The 25,432-nt window shown below is 36.5% G+C and overlaps 1 protein-coding gene across 1 annotated transcript in view; it reads right to left on the reverse strand.

Moving 5' to 3' along the window:
- Positions 1-25,432, reverse strand: part of IFIH1 (interferon induced, with helicase C domain 1) — a 57,485-nt gene that overhangs the window by 15,502 nt on the left and 16,551 nt on the right. The window contains exons 3-6 of the mRNA XM_006766559.2: positions 13,460-13,564; positions 7,415-7,635; positions 1,498-1,708; positions 631-852 (exon numbers count right to left, since the gene is read on the reverse strand). Of these exons, the coding sequence (XP_006766622.1) occupies positions 631-852; positions 1,498-1,708; positions 7,415-7,635; positions 13,460-13,564 (759 nt within the window). The remainder of the gene's footprint in view (positions 1-630; positions 853-1,497; positions 1,709-7,414; positions 7,636-13,459; positions 13,565-25,432) is intronic.

Here is a 25,432-nt window from a genome sequence, read left to right on the forward strand (position 1 = left end):
AAAGACATAATGTGAAATTCACTGAATATGAAAATAAGAAACATTTATAGCTTTATTTATATTCCAATATCAAATACATCATTAACTTTTACACTAGGAGGAGATATTTAAAAGAAGGTATTCAATTTGCCCCCACATCTCATTAATCATATCAGCTTTCCATAGTCTTTGTGATTTGTTCTGTCACAATTGTTTATTAAGGCATATTACTGTTTTGTAGAAAACTGAATATACTTACTTTAACTAAAGCAAATAGATTTTATTTAACTGGTGATCCTGGAATACCTCCTTTAATGCACTTGATGGCACTTGAACCTAAACTTACTTAAAACACACACACACACACACACACACACACACACAGTTGAGCATCAACACATGAACAAGGAGGTCACAGTTCGATTCCTGGACAGGGTACATGCCCAGGTTGGGGGCTGGATCTCCAGTATGGGGCTTGCAGGAGGCAGTCGATCTATGATTCTCTCTCATCATTGATGTTTCTCGCTCTCTCCCTTGCCCTTCCTCTCTCTGAAGTCAATTAAAAAACACACACATTAAAATAATAAAGCCCAAGAAGTACTGGTATTTCTTTAAACGTTGGTTCTCTTGTTTATACGTAAAGTCAGTAACTTACTGTTAAGATGTGTTCTTCAGCTTTGGCTTGCTTGGTGGCCCCGCCGACACCTGGGGAGGCTGTTAGACCCAGGATCTGAGGTAGAGGCATCACTGGTTTGTTTTCTTTCCTGAGCTTATTGTTTTTCAACTTCTGTTTCAAATAACGCCTCATGATGTTATTATAGACTGCTTCTTTGTTGGTGTGGTGGCATTCATCAATGATGATGAGGGAAAAGTCTTAAAAGAAAATTCAAATGGTTCATTTGTCCATACCAACAAGGCACAATAAAGAAAAACAAACAAACAAAAACCCCACTAAGTTTATTGTCCAAAATTCTCAAGATTATGCTTTTGTTCTTGAATATAATGTCTAATTTTAAGTGGGTGAATCTTGCATTTATTATGTCAAATTAAAACTACTCTATTCAAAGAGGGAAATTTTTGGCATGTTTTACCATTGCATTTAATTATTGTGAGTATTTGTACGTATTTCCCTTCCTCTCTCACCTTCTCTTCTAATTCCTCACAAAAAAGAAAAGATTATATATCTGTTCTGTGGAGCAGAAGGCAAATCTAACAGGATACACTAGCATATAAAAAGAACTTGTCAGTGCCTAGAATTAAGAAGTAAATTGAAAGTATAGTGGTTATTTGATGTAATAATGATATTCTTATGCAGAACAGTGATCTAATTAAAAACTTTTCAATTTTTTTGTTTCCACAAAGAAGTAAAAGGGTTTTAATGAAAACTTAATGAATAAAAGATGATATAAACTGAAGTTAATCTTTTTAAATCAACATTTACACAGCCTCTATTACTACCATTAATGTTAATACTAATTACTATTAATTAATTTTTCCAAAATAAATACTTCAACCAACCTGACAACTGGACACCATCATCTTCTCCTTTTTCTGAGTTTAAAAGGGAGTTTTCAAGGATTTGAGCTGTACTGATAATAATGTCATAGGATTTGACAAATTTTGGAAATGATATTTTCATTTGGGTATCTCCACTTACTCTCGTAATGCAATACCATTTCTTCAAAAATTTTTGAAACTCTTTACGGAAGAGCTGTTCAACTAGTGGTACCTTTAAAAATGCCAAAAGTAAAACAGAGAGATTTGTCAAAGCAAAAGGAGTATTGATCAAAGGCCTACTATGTGTTAAGCATTAACAAAGGTGTTTACATTATCAGTTAATTAGACATAACAACCTATTCATCATTCCATTCATTCATCTGTTAATAAGCAATTATTGAGTGCCTGTTCGGTGTAGACATTGTGTCTGGGACACAACGATATTGTGTCTGAGTTCACAACTTTCAGGAACTCAGTCTACCTGAGTGCACCGACCAAGACTGAAAATGAAACAAATTAATATAACACCATGTAATAATTCTCTGATGGAAAGACATTCAAAGTGACAACAATGAGAAAGAAGTAATCGACTGCTCAAAAGAAGGGCTTAGACAGAATTTTAATCTTGTAACCCATGGGTCAGTGAAGATATAAATTAAAACTGAGGCTGGATAAGAAATAAATTTTGAATTGATGGAGAAGGACCAGGCTAAAAAGGGCTGTGAACACCAAGCAGAGTATTTTAAATTTACATAACAGTTTACAGAACCTTTATGAGCTGTGTTACATTTAGGGTTGATTTATTACAGTTGTTTGGGGATCAGGCAGAGGCAACATGCCTGAAGAACTGGAGCAGGGAGGGAAAGTGAGAAGGTAAGGCGTCGCCTAGGAGAGTGTCGCCTAGGAGAGTGGATGTGAAGTGAAGAATGAACTGCTGGAATAGCTTTGGTGGCTGAGAAAGAACAAAACAACGAAGAGATTTGGCACAAAAGGTGCAACTCTTTCAGAGACAACTGGCATTGTCTAGTGAGAGTGTGTTGGCTTTGAGGTGACTTGACCTGGTTGGTAATTTACAGTATCTTCTCCTTTACTAACACGTCAGAAGGCAATCCTCTGAAGACCTTGAGCTGCAAGGCCATCAACATGGAACCCAGTGATGCCATGGATAATTTGAGGGCCAGCGCCAGGATAAAGAAGGCATCCCTGTCCTGGCCAACAGAGCTCATCTTTGCAGGCCAGAAGCTGGAAGATGGTCTCACTCTTTAAGACTACAGCCTCCAGAGTCAACCCTGTATCTGCACCTCTGTCTGAGGAGTGGCTGTATTCTTATGATAAAGTAAGCTAAAGAAAATGTTAATAAGAAAATCATAAGAAAGAGAAATAGATTTATAATATTTACTGAAAAAAATCTATGTATAAGTGGACTCATGCAGTTCAGCCTCATATTCTTCAAGGGTCAACTGTATTTTTTTCATTCCATTAATGCAAGATAGAGGTGATAATCTAAGAAGGAAGTATCCTGAGGAAGAGACTAGGGATTAAATTTAATGAAAAGAAAGTGCAATCCATAGGAAAGAAAGTCAGCTCTGAAAACAACTACCGCAGCTACTTGCTTATTATGTGATCTTGGACAAGTTACTTAATCATCTCAATTTCCGCACTAATAAAGTGGGGATAATATTAACCAGTGGTGAGGTCATTGTGAAAAATCAAATGAAATAACAGCTGACATATTACTGGTACTCAGAAAAAAAAAAAAACAACTTTCCTGTGAGCATGGTGGAAAGAGACCAGTTGACTTCAGAAGAAAAAGGTTCAAGTCTCAGATCTGCTGATAATTGGCTGGATGATCCCTGGGGCTAATTAAAGCCTCTGAATCTCAGTTTTCTGATGGGAAAAAAGGGGATCATTATACTTACTTCAAAAAAATAGCCAGGTGGTTTTAAGGAGATAATATAAAGTACAATACCGTATTATTATATTATTAATATATATCTTTCATTTCCTACACTGTAGATTCCTTGGAGACATGATCTGTATTTCATTTGTCTTTATTTTTTAAAATATATTTTTATTGATTTCATAGAGAAAGGGAGATAGAGAGAGAGATAGAAACATCAATGATGAGAGAGAATCATTGATCAGCTGCCTCCTGCATGCCCCACACTGGGGACTGAACCCACAACCCAGGCATGTGCCCTGACCGGGAATTGAACTGTAACCTGCTGCTTCATAGGTTGATGCTCAATCATGGAGTCACACCAGCTGGACTCATTTGTCCTTAAAAACCCTCATGCTACCAAGAAATTTAAGATTCTTTATTCCATGAAATGACATAGAGAACTGAGATTCTGTCCATAAAAGGGTGAGTCAAAGAATCGGCATCTTCTCATCTACAGAACAAAAAGAAGCTGTCACAGGAGGAAGCAGGTGTTGGAAATCCTGATACTCACTCTGGTTGGCAACGACTTCCTGTTGAAGGACAAGAGAAAGCCAGATGCAAGTCTGACATGGCTAATTGGGAGATGTGTGGTCCTTTTGGAGCCTGTTCCTGAGATGTGACAGAGTGCCTGCCAAGGCTAATCAAACCCAACTGCTACCCACTTCTGCTGAATCATATGGGCTGCATCACGGCATCTGAAGGAACCTGGGTTTATCTCCCATGATGTGGAAGCCCTAGATAGGAAATAGAAAGTCTGGAAACACAGGTGGTGTTTTCATTTCTCCCTGCATTTGAAGGCGATAACTTTGGAAAGGATGGAGAAAGGAAGATGAAAGTAAATGGTATTAGGGAACAGGATTTTTCCTTTCTAGATCAAGGATTATAATACCTTGTTCTTGGGCCAAATACAGAATGCAGGTTAGGTTGACTAACTGGGCCACAGATTTCCTGACTCAATAAAAAATAATTAAAATTACATTACATTAAAATTCAAAGAAATTGGATAATAAAGGAAAACATTATGACATAGATGAAAGAACTAATGGAGGAATTTCTAGTAATTCTTAAGGAAAAGCAGTAGGGAAACAGGAATTAGAGTCACATCCTTAAATATCTACAGAACAGTGCAATTGGATATGAATAATTAATGATGATAATTTAACATTTAAACATGACTACAAATTTGATTTCATATGAATCTCCTAGATCCAGTGGGATGAAAGATTTGTAACAAGAACTTAGCACTGAGAGGACAAGTAATTATTACAAAAAGGAAGATGCATTAGATGCATACAAGAACACAAATCCTGAAATGACCAATTAACATAATGATATCTATATATCTATATATCTATATATCTGTATATCTGTACATCTGTATATCTATATATCTCTATATCTATATATATAAAAGCCTACGTGACCATTATGACCAAATGACCAGACGACTGGAAGGACTGGTCGACCAATCACTATGAGATGCACTGACCACCAGGGGGCAGATGTTCAATGCAGGAGCTGCCCCCTGGTGGTCAGTGCACTCCCACAGCCAACCTCCTGCAGCCGGCCAACCTCCTATGGTCCCGGCTGACCAACCTCCCGCAGTTCCTCCCCCCGGCCAGCCCCAATCACCAGCTAAGCCTAGGGGCCCCATTCGTGCACAAATTCTTGCACTGGGCCTCTAATGAAGAAATAAACACAAGTAATTATATTTAGGCTCAAAAAATAACTGCACAAACATAACTTAAGAGGTCTATTCTAACAGCTTTTTCAAATGAACTTGGGCTTTTTAGGTTATAGCAAGCACAGATGAGTCCCTGGGTGACAAAGGCAGACCCAGTCACAGGCTAAGTGTTACATCTCATCTCTCCTAAACTCTGCACTGTAAAACTGTATCTATAGTATTTTCTTTAACACTGGATACTGTGTTTTAGGGGGTTTGAGATAAAATTCTGGAAAAGTATGAGCACTCTCAGGATGATGGAAAGTCTGGAAACCATGTTATATAAAGAACAGTGACAGGAACTGGGGATATTTATCCCAGGGAACAAGAAGATAAATCACGTAAATGCTGCATGATGCTTGCTGCCTTCTCTATGTGGAGGGCTGTAATACCATAAGAGAATTACAACTTAACTTACTCTTTATCATCACAGAGGAAAGAACTCTAACCAATGAGAGTGGATTCCAGAGAACCAGATTTTGATGAATACATGATAGGCTTTCTAACAGTGTCAGCTATTCAAATAATAGATGGAGATATCTTGTTAGGAGGGAGACATCCTTGATGTTAGAAGTTACTCAGCAGAGATGAGGGAACCACTTGGCAATGGCTGAAAGCTAATTTTGAAGGCCTCCTTCAACTCTAGTACAGTCATCTATGACACTGTGCCTGATAAGGGAAGTGAAGGAAGCAGATAAATCAAAAATAACTCCTAGCTTTTGAGGCTACAGGCTTTGGAGGAGGTGATATAACAGATAAGTAGAGTAGAAGAGCTCTTTGGGAGGGTAGATGGGACTTAACCTTAAGGAAGTGGTGAAGCTCAAATGGTATTAAGAACATCAACTGAAGTGGTTTTGAATTCAGTTAACGTTTTTGTTTTGTTTTGTTTTTCTGGTCCTGACACTGCTCACTGGCTAAAGAATACTAAATTTCATTTCATTCATTATGAAGATAAAGAGGAAGGAGAGGGAGAAAGATCTAATATTCACTGAGTTATTCCTGGGCTATAGATAGATCATCAAATTTAAACTTCTGAACATCTATACAGTGTAGTGTTATTTTATTCCTTTTATAGATGAGGAAACTAAAGTCAGAGAAATTAGTAATTTGTCCAAGATTAAACACTAAATTTATTGTATTCCAAAAGACAATAGCCATAATAAAGGGAATATATGAAAAGCTATTGTATCACCATTATCACAAAAGAAATCAAACTGTTTTAATTATGTGCACACTAGTATCAAGCGAGAGGTCTTTAGGCTTAGCACCTATGCATATAAAATGCATTTGGAATAACACGATGGAAATCATTCAGATCAAGGATTCTGAGTAAGTTTCTTTAGTACTGAAAAGCAGGTTGCATCTAAAACTGTTATAATAGAAATAAAAAAGATACAGTACAGTTGCATAGCCTATTGCTACATTTTCTATAAAGAAATAACAAATCTAGTTATCATAGCTAGTGGAATAAATAGACTTTCTGATAATGGAAAAATATCCATTATCATAAAATGGTAAGTATTACTATTCACAATTTATAAGTTCATAAATTAATAAACTCTCATTTATCTGAATAAAGCTCAATAACTACACTGTTTAAAATAGAGACTTACACATATGTAATATCTTAATCAATAAAGAAATTGAAAGTAAAAAAATAAAATATAAAATAGAGACTTATACCTATTTATAAGGATGGCTTTCAAATTCCTCAAGTTATAAATTATTAAAGACCTGTGTTGCATTTAATAATATCTATATATTTAATATATATATAAAATCTTTGAAAACTATTTACTTATTTAACTTGATATAAATCAACCAAATATTAATTTTCTCTTTCTCTTAAAATTTATATATATATGCTGGATAAAGAGCACTTGCCACCTTTGACTAGGAGCCAATGGTTAGAGACTCTAGAAGACAATATTAGATCCTAGATTCCAGTAATATTTTGTTGTCATTTATGTTCACATACAATAATAATTTAACTTAGTACCAGTCAACCTTAAAAAATATGTGGGTAAATACATTGTTTATACATAAGTTACAGCTATTTAACTTAATCTGGTTTTATAGAAAATTTCCATTTTAATGGCTAAAACTAAGATTTTACATATAACTTGAAATGCAAAGATTTGAGATAAAATAACTTGACATTTTCCCTAATAAAACTAAATCTGTGTGGTCTATGGTTACAAATGTCACTATACAAATGTTTCAAAATAATAAGATGAAAATAGACAATGTTATTTCATGTGCCGCTTGAATACCTTATTGACGAGGACGATAACTTTTCCCAGTTCAGCTGCTTTTCTCTTCTTGTCCAAGTGATCCTTGGCAATGTAAACGGCCACTCTGGTTTTCCCGCTCCCTGTAGGGAGGCATATAATGATATTCTTTCCCTCCAAAGCTGGCTGGGCAACTTCCATTTGATACGGCCTGAGATTCAGTTCTGGCTCTGGGGATGCTCTTTCTGCCTTTTTCTCTTCATCTGAAAAAGGTGAAAAGAAAGAAAAATAAGAAAAATCCTATCTAATAAAAGCCTAATATTCTAAGTGTCCAGTTGTCCGGTCATCCACTCAACCAATCAAAGCATAATATGCTAATGATATCCTAAGGCCACTCAACTGCTTGCTATGATGTGCACTGACCATCAGGGGGCAGATGCTCCTACTGGTAGGTTCGTTTGCTGCTGGGGTCCGGCCGATCAGGACTGGGCAAGATGGGCTGGACATGCCCTGGAGCCCTTCTGTGGTCCTTCCCCAGCTGGCCAACCTCCCACGTCCCTCCCTGGCCCCAGTCGTGCACCAGTGGAGCCCCTCCACCTGGCCTGCACCCTCTTGCAATCCAGGACCCTTCAAGGGATTTCGGAGAGCCTGTTTGGCCTGATTCCATAAGCCAGGCTGAGGGACCCTACTGGTGCACAAATTCATGCACAGGGCCTCTAATAAATAAATAAAGGAATGGGCAACAAAATGACTAAGGCTAAGAAGCCCTCATACTGAACAGAGGTCTCTGTGTTTAAATTGCTTTTCATGTATGGTCCAAACTAATTCATTTTCTATTTTCTGTACCACATGGGCAACAGCTCTGTTTGTATTTTCAGGTTGCAGTCCAGGCCCTCTGTCCTGGGGTGCAGAGGGAGTGAATTAACAGGGCAGAGGACTGGAAAGGGGCAACATGCGGAGTCAAGGACAAAGTACAGAAAGGTGCAATAGTGGCAGTTATGGTTCTTAATGCTTCACACTTCCCATCTCTTTGTTGGGCCATTATGCCTTGCGTGTTTCTCTCAGGTCTTAGGAAGCACCTAAAATCAAGAGGACCGGGTAGGTGGGAACCATCAGTTCTCCTTATTCTGTATCCCCCTTACTTTTTATTGCAAAAAGATATTATAGCTGAAGCTACTTCCCTTCATTTGAAAAACTTTGTTTGACAACCAAACACCCAAAAGCCTGCACATTGATCTATCCACTTATCTGTCTATCTCAAATATCTAAAAATGGCAGCCTGGCCAGCGTGGCTCAGTAGTTGAGCATCAACCTATGAACTAGGAGGTCACAGTTCAATTCCCGGTCAGGGTACATGCCCAGGTTGTGGGCTCAATGTAGGGCATGCAGGAGACAGACGATCACTGATTCTTTATCATCATTGATGTTTCTATATCCCTCTCCTTTTCCCTTCCTTTCTGAAATCAATAAAATATATATTTAAAAAATATGTAAATAAAATAAAAAATGGCCCAAAAAGGTCAAATTTTTGGCATTTGAACCAACCAAATTAAACAGAATCAATATTTATGCAGAAAGGGAAAAATTCATTCCATATAGCCTTTAATTTATAAGTTTTCATTGAATGACAAAAAAATGTGTTAGTTTAAACTGCACTGTGACTAATTTTGTTATTAATTTTGAATTGTGCTCTTTATTGCTTCTTTATTGTGTATGTCTCCACATATTCCTATTCTCTTAAAACTCAAAGCACAATAAACTTTAATGAAATTCTAATTAACATTTCTAAATTTAAAATACCGATAAAGTAAGTACTAACACACATGGATTTTATAAACATTTAGATAAAATTATTATAGCATATCTCGGTTTAAATATGTTTTGTTTAGAAGTGACCATATTTATCCATATTAGCAGGGGAAAAAGATCTAAAAATGTATAACTTATCAGGTGGAATGCAGGAAAGTAAATATTATATCAATTTAAAAGCCTAACTTATGCTTTATGTAAGCATAAGAAAAAAAATGACATGACAGCAATTATCAGTATTTTGTGACACATGAAGTGTTCTTTCTCTTATCGATGATCACAATAAAACTAAGCTAACATAATCCCATTAACTTCAAAAAGGTTGCTGATGGTTCCATTTCGGCAAAGGGATGATTCCACTCAACTGCGTTTTATCTTGTTGTGATAGGACCATCTGAACAGGTAGGAAAATTCACACCAAACACCACTTAGCAAGAGTCATCTACTAACCTGGCAGGAAATTTGCCTTCTGTATGGATGAGTAAACACAGATGCAATATATTTAAGATATCATTGGATCAGCTGCTGATTCATCTAATATGATTTTCAGAAAAAATCTTTCAAAATCACCAATATTAAAAATATTCATTTACAAGTTTTCTCCCCATGCTACTTTTGAACTCTACATCAATTTTAGTATTTCATCTTCTATTATATTTATGAAAGGCTCAAATTTATTTAAGGATATCATTACTTCTCCTAAATGGCTTTTATAGATTATCAAAATATTAATATTCCACCCATATTATGAGCATTTATCACATAACTTTTCTAAAAGAGCCACAATATTTGAAAAGGAAGATGTATTTTAAATTATGTTTAACACCACCATCCAGAAATTTACTCTAGCAAAATTGCTCTTTGAGCTAGGAAGTTTGTCAAATGATATTAGAAAATTCCCCCTTTTTTTAAATTTCACTTTAGGTATACTTTTGCATAGATTTAAAAAATAATAATAAAATTCTGCATGCACTTTTTTAAATCATTATTTCCCCCTTTTGCTTTTCATGCTTATTCGAAAAATCTTGGGTAACAAAAATTTAAAAGAAAACCTTAGAGAAATTTCCAGAGTCTCTTCCTGAGGAATCTAAAACTAAATCAAGTGCATAAAACATCAATATCACTTATGCATATTAATATTGTACTAATAAATTTTAGAAGACTTAGACAACAGAAAGGGCTGGCACATTCAAATTTAAGTCTAGAATCAAAGTATGACATTTCACTGCTATTTAACTAGTCATGCACCATTAATTCATTCTGCAGTAATTATTTATTGGGTGCCTATTATATTCATGTGATCTCAAGAATACAGTCCTTGTCCTTGAGGAATTTAGAGTCTAGGGCACTGTACTGCTGCCACAAAAAATATCCGGCTATTAGATAGATAGTTTAATAATCTTCCACATTCTTTTATTCAAGTCTAAGAAACTTGATGGGTGTCCTCAAGTTTAACAGAGAAGTAAAGAGTGAATATGGAAAAAATTAGACTTGGATTCACTGTGAAAATAGTATCCAAAGAAAAAGGGCTGGGTGAGTGCTAAATAGTCAACCTGATTCTTGCCTTATCACATCCTCTGACATAGGGATAGAAGAATTTATCCACATAAGCAATAAAAAGAGAAATCTTTTTCTGTCACCAGAAGGAGAGAACTGGACTGGTGTCAATGAGCCAGGAGCCAATTTCCTTTATAAAAAAAAAAAATGTTTGGGTTTTGTTTGTTTGTTGTTGGTTTCTTTTTGGCTCTCTTTGAAAAGAAAAATCCATTAAATGCAATAATAAAAATGGTGTTCAAAATATGCACAGGTTTTGAATTACTTTGCACCCTTCCTCTACAACAAATACTGATTAAGGACCTTAAAATTATACTGTTCGTATAAATGGTCAAAAAATGAAATAAAATAGGGCTTAAATAATAACATTCTATTGGAACTACACCATGTGGCAAATTTTATTCTCACATTGATTTTGACAGCTGAGTTATTCTTGGAGAGAAAAGGTCTGTCACTGCATGTGTTTGAAATTGAAAAAGTACTCCTTTACCTATAGTATATAACCACAGAAACATGCCATTCCAGCTGGACAAATATTAATAGGTATTACCTTGAAATAGTAAGGAAACACTTTCTACATATCAGGCCAATGTGTATTCCAAAAAAAAATTTGCTACCTTGTGTTAAGCAGTATAGCTCTCTGAAAATGAGAAACAGAACAACAAAATGCCTCCCATAGTATAATTAGTATATTAAAACTTAAAAAGCATCGCTAATTATCTTTTGCTATAGCATAATACTTCACAAAGAAACATGTTATGATATCGGGTCTTGTCCATGATCCTTATGGCCCATTATGCAACCTTTGAAAATGGACAAAGGACAAGTGGAAGAACATCCCTTTGATGTCAGCCCCAAAGGTGAAAATAGAATCCCAAACATTGTAATTACCGCTTTTCAGTGATTCCATGTGTGTTTAACAATTAGCAATTCATCCAAACCTTTTTTAAAAATTGATTTCTAGATCATCCTATCTCATGTGCTTAAGGGAAAAGATGTTCATAATTTTATAATTTCAGAATTCTACTACCCATTATGCAAAGCAATTCTTTGTCCTAAGCACTGACCCCATCTAAAACGTCAATGGGTAGCCTTTGAAAATGTGTTTGTCTTCACATGTATTTGCCTTTGAAAATGTATTTGCTTTTTAAAAGTAGGTTGCATTTAGATTTATCACGTCTTTCATGCCACACTGAGCACTGAAAAGCAGTAAACAGTTACATTTGCTAACAGCTCAAACTAGACAAAATGCCCTGCACAGAGAGGATGGCCATGGAATATTTACTGAATGAATGACTACTCTTGAAAAGCCCTCACATAGACAAACAAAAATTAGGATGAGTTCCAGAAGTTTAAAACTACCCATAAAATGCTACATATTAGCTAGATTATATTTTGAATTCTAGAATCAATAGCATTTAATTTAAAAATCATAATTAAATTAAACAATTGTATAATAGGTATACAAAAAACTAGATATAATCCACAGAAATAAGCACATGGCAAGAACTTTGTAAACACTGACTGAATTGAACAGAAAATGAATTAACCCTTTTTAGTTAAAGTTAATGTTATGACTGACATTTGATGAATTGGGTTTCCTCAAACCAACTTGTTTGTGACAAGGGATTCAGAAGTCTTATTGAGAGAAAGGACACGTAAATAAAAGAAGTGATACACTTCAATTTGGAAGTCTTTTAGGGCAGCAGAACATCCTTATGTAAATTATTTTGACCCTTTAGACCTATTGTGGACCTAAATTTCTATAATTCTTCTAAGAATGCAGGACAATCTGAAGTACACAGTATTTTCTAAGTGTTTACTACAACTCAATCACAAAACAAATAAAGATTAACGTAATTTGTTTCTTAATTTGCCAATTCTCTACTGCTTCTTAGCTGGCTACATTGCAAAGCATTTTTAAAAAATTTCTTATTTTTAATGATGATTTATTTTAAACATATAGCCAAATTTAGAAAGGTGTGTAACAGACATCGAGGGCCCATCACCCATTTTGAAAAGATGTTAACATTTTAGCTCAGTAATAATAATGGAAATACACATTCAAAGAACAGGAAGAAGAGATTTGAAACTGATCAGATGTACAAAAGTTAGGAAATCTGACAACAGAAAGTGTTGCCCACGTGTGCTGAGACACTTATTTACTGCTGGGGGTGCATTCAGCTAATGCGGAGAGCAATTTGGGAAACACCTAGCAAAATTCTCATTTAGTGACAAAAACATTTGCAAACTCTACTCCTATGCAAGAGATATCCATACAAATTGGAACTATTTAGCTGCATATGTAATTTCTAGTTCTTCATTTAAAGAAGAACCCTTAAAGTTTTTATTTAAAATGTATTTTAATAAGAAAAAAGAATAGGGTTTTGGAATACATGTACCAAATTGCATACAGGATTTAAGACAGTGAAATTAATTGAAACAGATTTCATAAATAAACTAGATAACACGATTCTATGGAATGTGGCATATGCCAGACCAAAAAGCTATGCACTAGATCAAAATTAGAGAGCTTGATGCTAAGACTTTTGTAAGTTGTACTTTTAAAGGATGTGAATGGCAAAGTTCCAGAACTCCAACTGTAGAAAAGAATTGCTTTAATTGCATAAATACATTAGGGAGGGTATGAACAACCCCCATGCTTTCCACTATATGGTGTCTTATTTCACACTTGTTAAGGTTTACACAACAGTGAGGCAGTACCTGAATCACTTCCCATGGTGCCTGAATCACTGCCCATGTTGCTGTTATGTCCAAGACTTTCATCTAAGCAGTTGACACTTCCTTCTGCCAAACTTGTGTCTGATTCTGCAAAGGAAAACATTTTAAAATATTTTTAAAATATTTCTGAGAATAAACATATTTTAACTACACACCTCTACAGCACACAGTACATACAGTTCAGTGCAAGTAAGAAAGGCACACCCAGATAATTATGCACAAAAGGTAAGAGTTTCTGGCAAGCTGCATTTAAACACTCCGCTGTGGATGAGAAGCTGCGGGTAGTGAATCGAGTACATGTATCTACTTAAAGTACCATACATCCAATATGAGAGCTCATGCAAATTGGTAAGGATTTATGATTTTTGTCAGCCCCCCTGCATGTAAATTTTGTCCAAGAAAACATCTAGGCTTGACAATGTCATTTAAACAAAAAATATATTATATAGAAACCATTGAGTTATTTTCACGTAAAATGGTAGGTAATGAATAAAGTAGAAAATTTAATAAAGAAGGTGGATTTCCTCGTTAGTTATGGAAACAACAGTTCAGTAACAAACATACCTGTAATATATTAAAAACAATTGGCTCAGGAAGAATATCATTAAAGCCTGGCACTGCAGTTGTACTGGAGCTTATGTGAGGTGGCAAATAATTTTTTTTTTACTGTAATTAAACTATCCTTCTGTGAACGGGTCGCAGTTAATGTGAGTGGCAAGGGCACACCATTCATGTGTTAACCCCAATTTTCTGTGTTTAGTAATTAGTATCAATTCTGTTTGGAAATCTTTCCAAGGGAAGACTTCCCTCCTTACAGTTTATTTCCAAGGATGTTTGCAGTCCAGTCCTCAAGGATCAGAACTATTGCTAAACTGATAACAGTAAATGAAAGATGGTCGCAAATGTTGGCTTTGGCATCCGAGGGATCTGTGACATTTGCTGTTGCGGTTGTGCGATGCCTGACTTCCTCTATTTAAAATGAGGCTAGTACAGTTCCCCTCATCGGGCAGGATAGTCATGCAATAATGTAGGTACAGTCAGCTCTGAGCACTTAAGCTTAATTCTGATGATTGGAAAATGAAATAAAATTCAAGCATTTGGCATATTTCTAGGGCAAGAGTTTCATTTAATAATGTTCTTATAATTAATAACATTTACTAATACTTATAATTGTTAGATAACTATTATTTCATGCTAAAGCTGCTAAATTCACCAAATAAATTATGTATATTAATGTAGTCTTTATCCATGGAAAGTGATGTGGGCTGGAAATAGAAATGGGTGAAAAATATACACATAGCACGTTATTGACAAAACTTCTCTGGAAGGAGACAATATACAACTCTCTAAAACTACAGGTACCTTCTCTCACTTTAGCCGTTTATATGTTTAAGGTCAGGTGTCCAATTATATTTACACACTGGAAGTGACTCTTTTTAGGTATATAGTTTGACAAATGTATACAGTTCGTCACCACCATCACAGTCAAGATTTTTCTATCATCTATAAAGACCCCTCACCCTCCTTTGTAGTCAGCTCCCTCCTGCTGTCTGTCCCCTGGCAGTCACTCACTTGGTTTCTGACCCTATACTTTTGTCTTTCCAAAATATCATATAAATAGATTGATAGAATGTGTAGCCTTTATGTTTGGCTTTAACTCAGCGTAGGCAGTTCTAGATGTATCCATGTTGTTCTCTCTATCAGTAATTTGTGCCTTTTTATCGCCGACTAGTATTCCATTGGGCATCTGTGACATCTATGGCCTCCCCCTGGCAACCGGGGTAAGTCTGTTTAGCTTAGGAAAGAATGGAATTATAGCTGGTGCCAATCAGATATGTGAGGTATCTCTCTTCAAAGTTAAGAGAATGCTATTAAGAAATTTGTAGAAAAATTCTCAATGGACACACATACTGAGGTGTAAAATGAGATGAGGAAAATACCATTGCAAGGATAACTCCCAATCTTAGATGTATAGACCAAGATTTTAGAGACAAAAAAAAATTAATTTTGACATGCTTTTCATATGCTGTATTAAATGTGGTACTGAGACCTGAAAACAATACCCCAAATACGGATAAATACTAATAAATATTATCTACAATCTAACACTGTAGTTTTAAGTTTCCAACTAAGTGTAATCCAAATGGAAATTATATTTTATTTCTCTTTTGTTTTCTAATCACTAACAGTTAAACCATAAACTTAAACCTGCTCCATGTAAGTATATAGTCAAGATTACCCCCAAGCTTTGTTCTAACATGCATACGATTGGGGGAACCTATTTAATGCAATGCATGCAAATAATTAGTGAATATTAAAGACAGCTTCTACCCCAAATAGGGTATGATTAATTAAGTTTGCTATTTGGATCATTTTCATCTAATCAATAAATCTGGAATGTGCCACTGAACTTTGTGCTTTCACAGATGTAATATAAATTACATTTTAAACTCTCAGCATCCTGTGTGGTACATACCCATTATCACCTCCACGTTCTAGGTGAGAAACCACAGCTCAGAGAGGCTCGATCAGTGATTCAGATCACACAGCTAGAAGAGGGCAGAGCTGGAAGTCCCATCATCTGATTCTATGTCCAGTATCCCAGTGCCTTTACCCAACACGAGGCACGGCTGATAATCTATGCGACGCTTCGTAAAGAAGCAGACAATCCTGTAGCCATAATTCTAAGTGCAGTAAAGTTGTTCTTTAAGCATCTAGACATTTCCACTGTAATGTCAAATTTTCTATCAATCTTGAAACAGCTTGTCTTTGCAAGAAAAGTTGGATTTTTTATTTTGTTAATATTTCTGATTTCATCCATAGACTTTTGTTTACATTTAAATATCCACACTTATGTTGAAACTATTTTCTGCACACAAATAAAAGAATATTTGTATCCTCTTGACAAAATTAATTGCAATAATTCTGCTAGAGATCATATGAAAGTGAATGTGAATATCAGAGGTCCATTTGTCATTTTAAGGATATATGTTTCCAGTTTCTCAGTACAAAATTAAGTCTGTTTCCTAGACTGCAAATGCTTATGCACTTGACATATTTTTATTTAATAGAAATATAAGTACTCTAGGAAATAACTTTAACAATAGAAGAAAGTATATTGTATCTCCTATAACATTGAAAATATCTTCTCTAGATATTTTATTTTCTTCCTGTATTCATTTTTAAAAGTTATGTTATACGCGCACATGCGCATGTGCGCGCACACACACACACACACACACACACACACACCAAAAAGCCAGATCAAGAAAGTGCTTAAGTGATACCAAAATTAAACCAACCTATTGAGTTTATAAGCCAAGAATTCCTGCAATGGACTATATAGAAATATCGTGTTTCACTCTGTACTTTTCACAGTATGTCAATCTGAACTGATGTCCTAATGGAAAAAGTCATGTGTCTATGATTTTAAAATAGATCAGATAAAATCAAGTCAATTGGAGACTGAGGGTTCCCATGAAAAGAGTACATGCTATGGAGTCAGACAGATTGGTCTCCAGACCTACTCTCAGCCACTGCTAACAAGTGATTTAACCTTTTAAAAATTTTGCAATACAAATAGTAGTTTCTACTTTCTCATTTATTGTGAGAATTTATCAAAAAATAAATCATGAAGAGAAACATCTGAAATTCTTGTGAAGTTGCAGCTTAAAGAGGCTTTGAATATTGTAGTTTTATTACATAATACATTTAGTTAACTTTTATGCAGGTCTTATTTCCTCTAGCAAAAAATACCAAAGCTAGTTATGAAACAGATCAGAAAATGCTGGTTATTTCTGTTAAAGAATAGCAGTTATTCATATCAAATGGTATGGAAATGAAGTAAAATGTTACTCATCCAGTTAAAAGATGGGATTTTTCTGTAATAATTTTGTAAACAACACAAGAAAGAACAGCTTTGCTTACGGCGATAGAGTCTACGACCAGTCCATAAGCCATAAGAAAAACTGCTTCTTTGCAAGCAGAACTTGAACATTTTTATTACTAATAAGGCAGAAATATTAACTGGAATCTGATAAATTTCACATTTAACGTCCTCTGGACCTTAAGTACTTTGAAAATATTTAAAACCCATTTAGAAACCAAATATTTTGAAGTTAAAAAAAAATTCTATTGAAAAGCTCTTGACTGAAGGCCTTTTTAGAGCTATTTCAATGTAAAGTCCGCCCTCTGCTGGAAAACGCTATTATAACAATTTGTTGTCAAGGAACATTGTGTTTTCAGCCTAAAACCTAAGTCTCATTAGGTAAGATACAAAGTACTTCTCACTTCTCCTCCTACAGGTGGTGCCCCTCCTGTTCTCAGCCTCGATGCACTTCTCAGTCCACAGACTATTCTCTCCCACCGCTGGCCTCCGGCGTCCTGCATTCTCTTTGTTGGGATGAGGTTTTGCATCACAGCAGGAAGCGGTGCAAGGAGCCCTGTGCCCACCGAGGAAGGTCACCAACAGACCCCGTTCTCCTGAGAGGCAGTGCTGCCGGGTCTCCAAACAGTCTAGCTCCACTTGTCACGGTAACTTTATATCTCTCCTAGTTCTGACCCTCTGATGCATGTTCGCTTCAGGTCCTTAGCCATTCCTACTTCCCTCCAGTGGCCTCACCCCGCAGCCTAGCCGTCCAAGACCACCCCTAAGCCCTCCGACATGTGCACACAGGGGCCCTCACACAGAGCCAGCATGGACCTCTGGAGTGTGCTTAACTTTCTTGCTACTAATAATACATATTTCCTTTTCTTTTGACATAATCTTTTTTGAGAGGAAATAGATGACTTTTATTTTCAGCTAGCTCCATGTATATGGATGTGTGCGTGAGTGCACACACACACACACACACACACACACACACACACGCTCACATTTGGGTCTGTCAGATTTTGCTCTCCATGCCAGGGAACATGTGTTCCCACAGAATGGAGAGAAGCCACCTCCACCCACCTTGCATATTCTCTCCTGGATCCAAGCTTCTAGGAAATGAGTTTCCCAAAGAGAAAGAGAGAGAAAAACACACATACAAAAAAAAACTCTCCTAGAACCTTAGCCCGCATGGCTGTCCGAGGAGCTCCTTGCTCCCGTTTATGGAATTATAAAATTCAGACACTGAAATGTTCTAGTCAGAATTAAATTTGAGTTGTGTGTGAGGACACGGGCGTACATTGTATCTCTATGCCTGCTAGCCTTTAGAGTTGGGTCTCAAACATAAAGGTAGTTATTAAATAGTTATTAAAGTTCGGGGTTGTGAGGATAAGATGCACCCATTCATTCAGTGCCAGTCGGTAACACAGGCAAAGAGCCCTAGCGCAGAGTCAGGCATGAGTGATGAGTCAGATGACCACATGGAAAGCACGTCTGGGCAATAACAAGGTTTAGGGGTGGCAAGGCAGGAGATGAATTGCAAAGTTCTTAAGCCGATAGGCAAGAGAAGCTGTGCAAGTTAAGCAGACATAAACAGACTCATGAGGAAAGTGTGTGGAGAGATACAGGTATGGGTGTCCTGGTAAATGTTCAGAATTCAGGCTCTTAATTTAGGAGGGGGAAAGCCACAATTTGAAACTGTTAGCCAATTTCCAGTGTACATATTCCCACCACGGCTCATTTCAAGCCATGGTGTGATGTCACTGTGTGGACTTAGGCAGTCATGTGCCTGTTGGGCTCCTGCAACCTGGTATCAGCCACTCCCAGCACCTCAAAGGACACTTCCTTTAATTATGGGCTTTCCTACAAACATCATCTCAGGTAATCACCTATGCTTTATGCTAGTACTTTATAATTGTTCAAATGAAGAATGATAAACTTTTTAAAAATTGATTTTTCAGAGAGAGGAAGTGAGAGGGAGAAAGAGAGAAACATTGATGTCCATTCAAGCCCTACAGGAGACTGAACATGCAACACAGGTGTGTGCTCTGACCGGAATGGAACCGGTGACTGATGCACTTGTGAGGATGCTCCAACCAACTGCGCCACACCGGCCAGAGCATGATGATAAACGGTTAACAGTGTATTTTGTTGTTGTTGTTGTTTTGTTTTGTTTTAAACTGTGGTACATTTACGTAATGGAATACTCCTCAGCCATAAAAAAGAAGGAAATCTTACCCAACAGCATGGATGGACCTGGAGAGCATTATGCTAAGTAAAATAAGCCAGCCAGAGAAAGACAAATACCATATCATTTCGCTCTTTTGTGGACCCTAATGAACAAAATAAACTAACAAACAAAACAGAAACAGCCTCATCGATAGAGAACAGACTGACAGCTGTCAGAGGGGAGGGGACCGTGAGGCTGGGTGAAAAGACGAAAAAGACGTAGGGATTAAACAAACAAACAAATGCCTCCTAGACACATACAGCAGTATGGTGATTACCAGAGGGGGAAAGGGTGCGGGGAGGAGGAGGAGGTACGGGGGGATAAATGGTGATGGAAGAAGACTTGACTTGGGGTGATGAACATACCATACAATATACAGATGATGGATTACAGTATTTCTATTAACCAGTGTCACCACCAATAAATTCAATAACAAATAAAAATAAAAGCGTATTCATTTGCTTTAGAAAAGCTTTTGTAAAAATCATAGAGAAACCCCTGAATTCTCAGTGATCTTCGAAATCTCCTCTGCCACCCCCCTCCTCCATAAACCCTCCCCGCCCTAATCAAACTGTCCCCATGCACACATTTTGTTATAAAATTTTTCTGTGTTTATTACAGCTGGAGAACGATGCTTATTGTATATAATAAATATATTATGTAACTGTATTAATGCATCTACTCTCTGCCCCCCACAGGCATGGCCTCTTCCGTTACCCACGCTGAACGCATTTTGCACTCTGCTATACCTGCACTTTTGTTCAGGATGTCTGTGCAGCCTAAAATGCTGCCTCCACTTCTGTTCACACACCCAACACAGGACCTCCACGGCTCAGCCGAAATGCCTCATACTCCTCCTCTGGTAAGCTCTCTCTGTCTTCCTTTTTTTTGCAAGTCTTCTCTCCTCATCCTTTGCTTTCTATTTGGCTGTAAATAGATGACCATTTCTCTTTAGGGCCTTGTTTTCTTGAACTGGATTATAAACACTTTGAGGGTGAGGCCAGTACCTCAGTGCTTGGTTCCTGACCAACGAACTTTATTTCCACTGCTCTAGTTTCTAGTCCTCATTCACACACCAAAATAGGGAAGGGAAGGTCTAATAATCAAATTAATACTAGAATCACCATCTTCATTAAAATTTGCTAAAATCCCCCACAAACAAACAGAAAATACACATTAGGTTTGTGGCCATAAAAGGGGTGTCATGAAAATAAATCTAGCATGTATTAGCTGAACACTAGGGAGATTTCTTTTCATCAAAATATCTTTCTCCTCAATTCTGAGATATGAATGGTAAACTTCCTAAAGCTATTATGCAATTATAAGTCATATAACAGACCTAGATGGCCCATGACAGGTTTCAAATAAAATAAAAACCTATACTTTTCTTTAAAAAAAACACATCAATATCAACATCAGCATCTTTCTCTCAGCTCAAATTCCTATCTGCCTTTCGGATTGCCTCAATAGTACAATAATTAATGTAACTAAAATTAGAAAAATAGAGAAGTAAAGGAGCGCTGTCTTAATTCAAACCAATGCTGCAATAGGATAGGCAATTCTGACACTCCCTTTTCTTTCCCACTAAGATCCCAACTGCTATATGGTGTTTATTGGTAGAGATTCTAAGAATCTCTAAATTTCTAGAGGTTAGTGCTATAGAAGATTATTCTTGTCCTCAAGTGCAAGGATAAATTTTGTGGCATTTTAACAGAAAATAGTTTAGGCCAAATCTAAGATTGGACTTTGGTCTATAAAAAGGCAAAACAAAACAACAACAACAAAAGTGCTGGAACAGATTGGGCCAGGGAGAAGGAGGCTGTTTTATAAAGGTCAATTTTTAAACCCCTCCTACAGAACATGATCTATGCAAAATATATCCACAATATATTCCAAAGCATAATGTCACCGGATAAACCTAAGGAGTGGAACATATGGGAGAATATGAAAAAGAAGGTATTAAAGTCTGAAAACAAGCAGGTTGGTAAGCTCATTAGCTGGGGTGGAATTTTAAAATCTTCACGTGAACGAATATGTAAATCAAAATATACACATGCATTCATAGTCATGCGCACCGTACATTCACACATGGCACCGTTACATTATACTGTTACCTTATACTAGAACAGTGAAATTTCAGTCTCGTTATAAATGTAAAAGCGCCCTCTGCTGGCCAATCTGGGGTATTTGCATTTTCTAGTTTGACAACAGGAAGATTCAACGTAGGATGATAAAGTTTCTGGGAAACTCCGCATGACAGCTTATTCCAAATACAATACTTTTTTTAGTTGTGCATCTCATTTACTTCACTTTTATTTTATTGTGGAGCTTTAATTTCAAAAACAATATAATAAAAATATCGATGCAAAATAACTACTCACTTGCAACAAAAGAGTGGCAGACAACTAAAACTGATTGTATGATTGATTTGATTGTACACTTAGAGAATTTTAAAAATCCAGATAAGTATGTGCTTGCTCTAAGTAAAATAGTTTTAATAGAAAAAAGAAAGGACACACCCATCAGTAGGCTTTATCTAGGGAAGTGTGGTTTAGAGAAACATCGAAGTTTCCAATATCTTCTTGTTATAAGATAACCGGTGACTTCAGAAAGCAGGCTTACAACACCCAGCATTAAAATCCTACTAATAGTCTGAGAACTAGTCAAAATTATTGTGCTAACTTGTAAAAAGAAAGAACTTTTATTGACCACCGTTTTAATGGGAAGCAGTTGGAAGGAGGAAGGAAGAACTGCCAGCCCCCAACGTGGAGACCTGATGAAGTCACCCTCCAGACCTGCTGGGGAGTTCTGATATACCGCTCCTAGGGTGGAGGGGAGATTAATTAAAATTGACCTCGGGACAGGCCACTGCTTTTAATGGCAATCTGTCTCACCCATGAGATGTATTAAGGAGTAGAAGGAGCCAGAAAAACAATATATGGTGAATATTTGCATTAAAATCATACATAATTAACATTTGTATGCACTATACAAATATTTTAGAAACTGGTTCAGAAATAAAATTACAGAAGTCTTCATTTGAACTGGGAAATAACTCAAGTCAATTTTTTTTCTTTCTGCATATGAAAATTCATAATGTACAGATGATGTGTACCTTAAGTAAAAAGTTTCTTTCAATGCCATTTTGGTAACTGTATTTAAAACCTTAACACAATATATTAGAATTAAAAATAAAGATTATACATTATCAGTATCAATAAGATACACAAAACACAATTATGCAAATGCATTTTAGAGACTATGGGACGCTTTCATATACTTTTTGGTTGTTAATTCTGTCAAAAAATGCCAATGTAGGCAAAAATCCTTTCCTAGTAAATTTGCAATATAAAATTCAATCAACAGAACTCCGATAACTTCTTTGGGTTACTGGTATTTTACAAGTAATTTACATCAGTACTTTTAGTTCTGTAGAGCAACAAAAAAATAAACAGACACTTGGATTAATCCACAGCAGCAGTGCCTATGCCCTAGAGCATAGTATAAATCTGCTCCCAAATCTACAACACAAGGATCTTCTAGACTAGAAGATTGGTAACGTCCATGTATTGGATGTAGTCCTCAGATTTCTATATATCTTACTGTACTCTTAAATGTTCTCAGGCATATATATATATATATATATATATATATATATATATATATATATATATATATATATATATATTCCATTGATTTTAGAGACGAAAGGAGAGGGAGGGAGAGATAGAAACATCAACAATGAGAGAATCATTGATCAGCTGCCTCCTGCACATCCCACACTGGGGATTAAGCCTGCAACCTGACAGGGAATGGAACTGTGACCTCCTGGTTCATAGGCCGATGCTCAAGCACTGAGCCATGCGTGCTGGATGATTGTTATAGATTTTGATTGTCTGTACTTTCCTTTCACGCACTGACTATAGTAGTATTGCAGGGCACTTACTATGCAGCTAATAAGGGCCCGACACACCCATCAGCTGAAAGCACCAGGGGCAGAACCAATTCCTGCTATTCCCGCACTGGATTTACATTCCTGGGACATGATAGACATTTGTGAATGAAACAAGGGAAGGGAAGAGAGGAAGGGAGGAAACCCGAGAGCAAAAGATAACCCTTTCTGTTCCCTATGGTCATTATGAAGATCCATCCCCCCCGCCCCCCGCCCCACAAGATGTAGCTTTAAATTCTAAGAAAATAGAAATTTAAAAAAGTTTTGCTTTTAACTTTGTCCACTTAGAGACTCAGAACCCTCCACACATATGGCACACTCTGATGAGATGCACTAGGCAATCTTTGAGGAAAAACCCTTATTTGAGATGCAGGATCATGTCCAAGTCTCTATCCTGTCTTCAACTCTTTCCAGTGTGAATTTAAAAAATAGCCAGTAACCCACCAAGATGTCAGGTAGCCTACCAAGGAAATGTAATAAAAGGTGAAAACCCCAAAGTCAGACAGTGGGTATTGCCACTCCTACAGAATCAAGATTTCTGAAGGAAAGCGCAACTGCTCAAATGGAAAAGGAAAAGTCATCTAGGGTGCCGGTTTCAGAGCTTTGCTATTCTACACGTTAAATCTCGCTGTCTAATGGGTGGTCCCGGACCAGCCTGAGCAGCATGGGCTGGGAGCCAGTGAGAAAGGCAGAATTCCAGGGCCCACACAGGACCTACTGAATCAGAGTCTGCATTTCAACAAGACCCCCTTCTCCAGTTGACTCCTGTGGACATTCAAACTTCAGGTGCCTTGCATAGAAAAGCAAGCACCGTGTACAAGCCTAAATAGCAGACAAACTAGAAAAAAAATCTCTACTACTCATGCCAAAGGATAGCTACAGGTAGTTCATATAACCCAGCAAGATTATAAAGAACCTCTTAGAAAAACAGATAGGTGATTAACAAAAACAGCAAAAAAAAAAAAAAAATAAGAGTGAACTTGTAAACATGTTTTTCACTAGGAACTAAAAAATTCAAATTGAAATAATAAAATATTTGAAAATATTACCCATTCTTGTAGAAGAGATTTCAAGGCAAGAAGTACGCTTTCTATTGTTGGAGGGCATGTAAACTGATACCAGTTCCCGGTGTAAAATTTGACATTATTAACTGTCTTAAAATTGTAGAAATCATTTGATCCAGAAATTTCAATTATGTCATATGGTTATAAAAATCCAACTGAGACATAAATACAGTTATTGTAGCATTATTCACAATGTAGAAATTTGGAAGCACCTTAAATGTTCAATAATTAAATAATCTATTATAATGCATCCAGATGCAATTATTATTCTGTTTTTATAAGTCATTCTGTAGAAGAACATCGAATGAACAGAGGAGAAATGTTCTTATATATAAACATCCAGGTGTGTAAACCTACCGGAAGGCTACACATCCAATTGTTAAGAGTGATCTATACTGACGGAGAATGGGCCACTTTCTTTGTATGTTTCTATGTTTTCAAATTTGCTGCAATGCAGCCGTATTACTTTTCTGAGTCAAACATAGCAAACTTCATTAGTGGTACGCTAGAGTCAGCTTAATACCAGCTCACAATAGCCAATTGTTAAATTTTGAGAAATTTTGTGAGCCAGCTGTTAAGCACACTTTAAAAAAAAATAAATTACATAAACTCACAATTAAATAAATTACATTAAAACAAAGGCAATAGATAGTTAAAACCCACCATTCCTGATCATCTTACTGTATTATCGAAGCCTATTGCATCTGTATGGTGGAAATCTTACATAATGGCATGCTGCTGCGCATCTCTCCCCAACTTTGTACTCAGTGGCATTATGATGGAGACTTAAAATCAGCCTTAGTGAGAGCATTTACACCAGGGACATTGGTATACACTA

This window comes from Myotis davidii, unplaced genomic scaffold, assembly GCF_000327345.1.
Source record: "Myotis davidii unplaced genomic scaffold, ASM32734v1 scaffold59, whole genome shotgun sequence".
NCBI classification, from domain to species: domain Eukaryota; kingdom Metazoa; phylum Chordata; class Mammalia; order Chiroptera; family Vespertilionidae; genus Myotis; species Myotis davidii.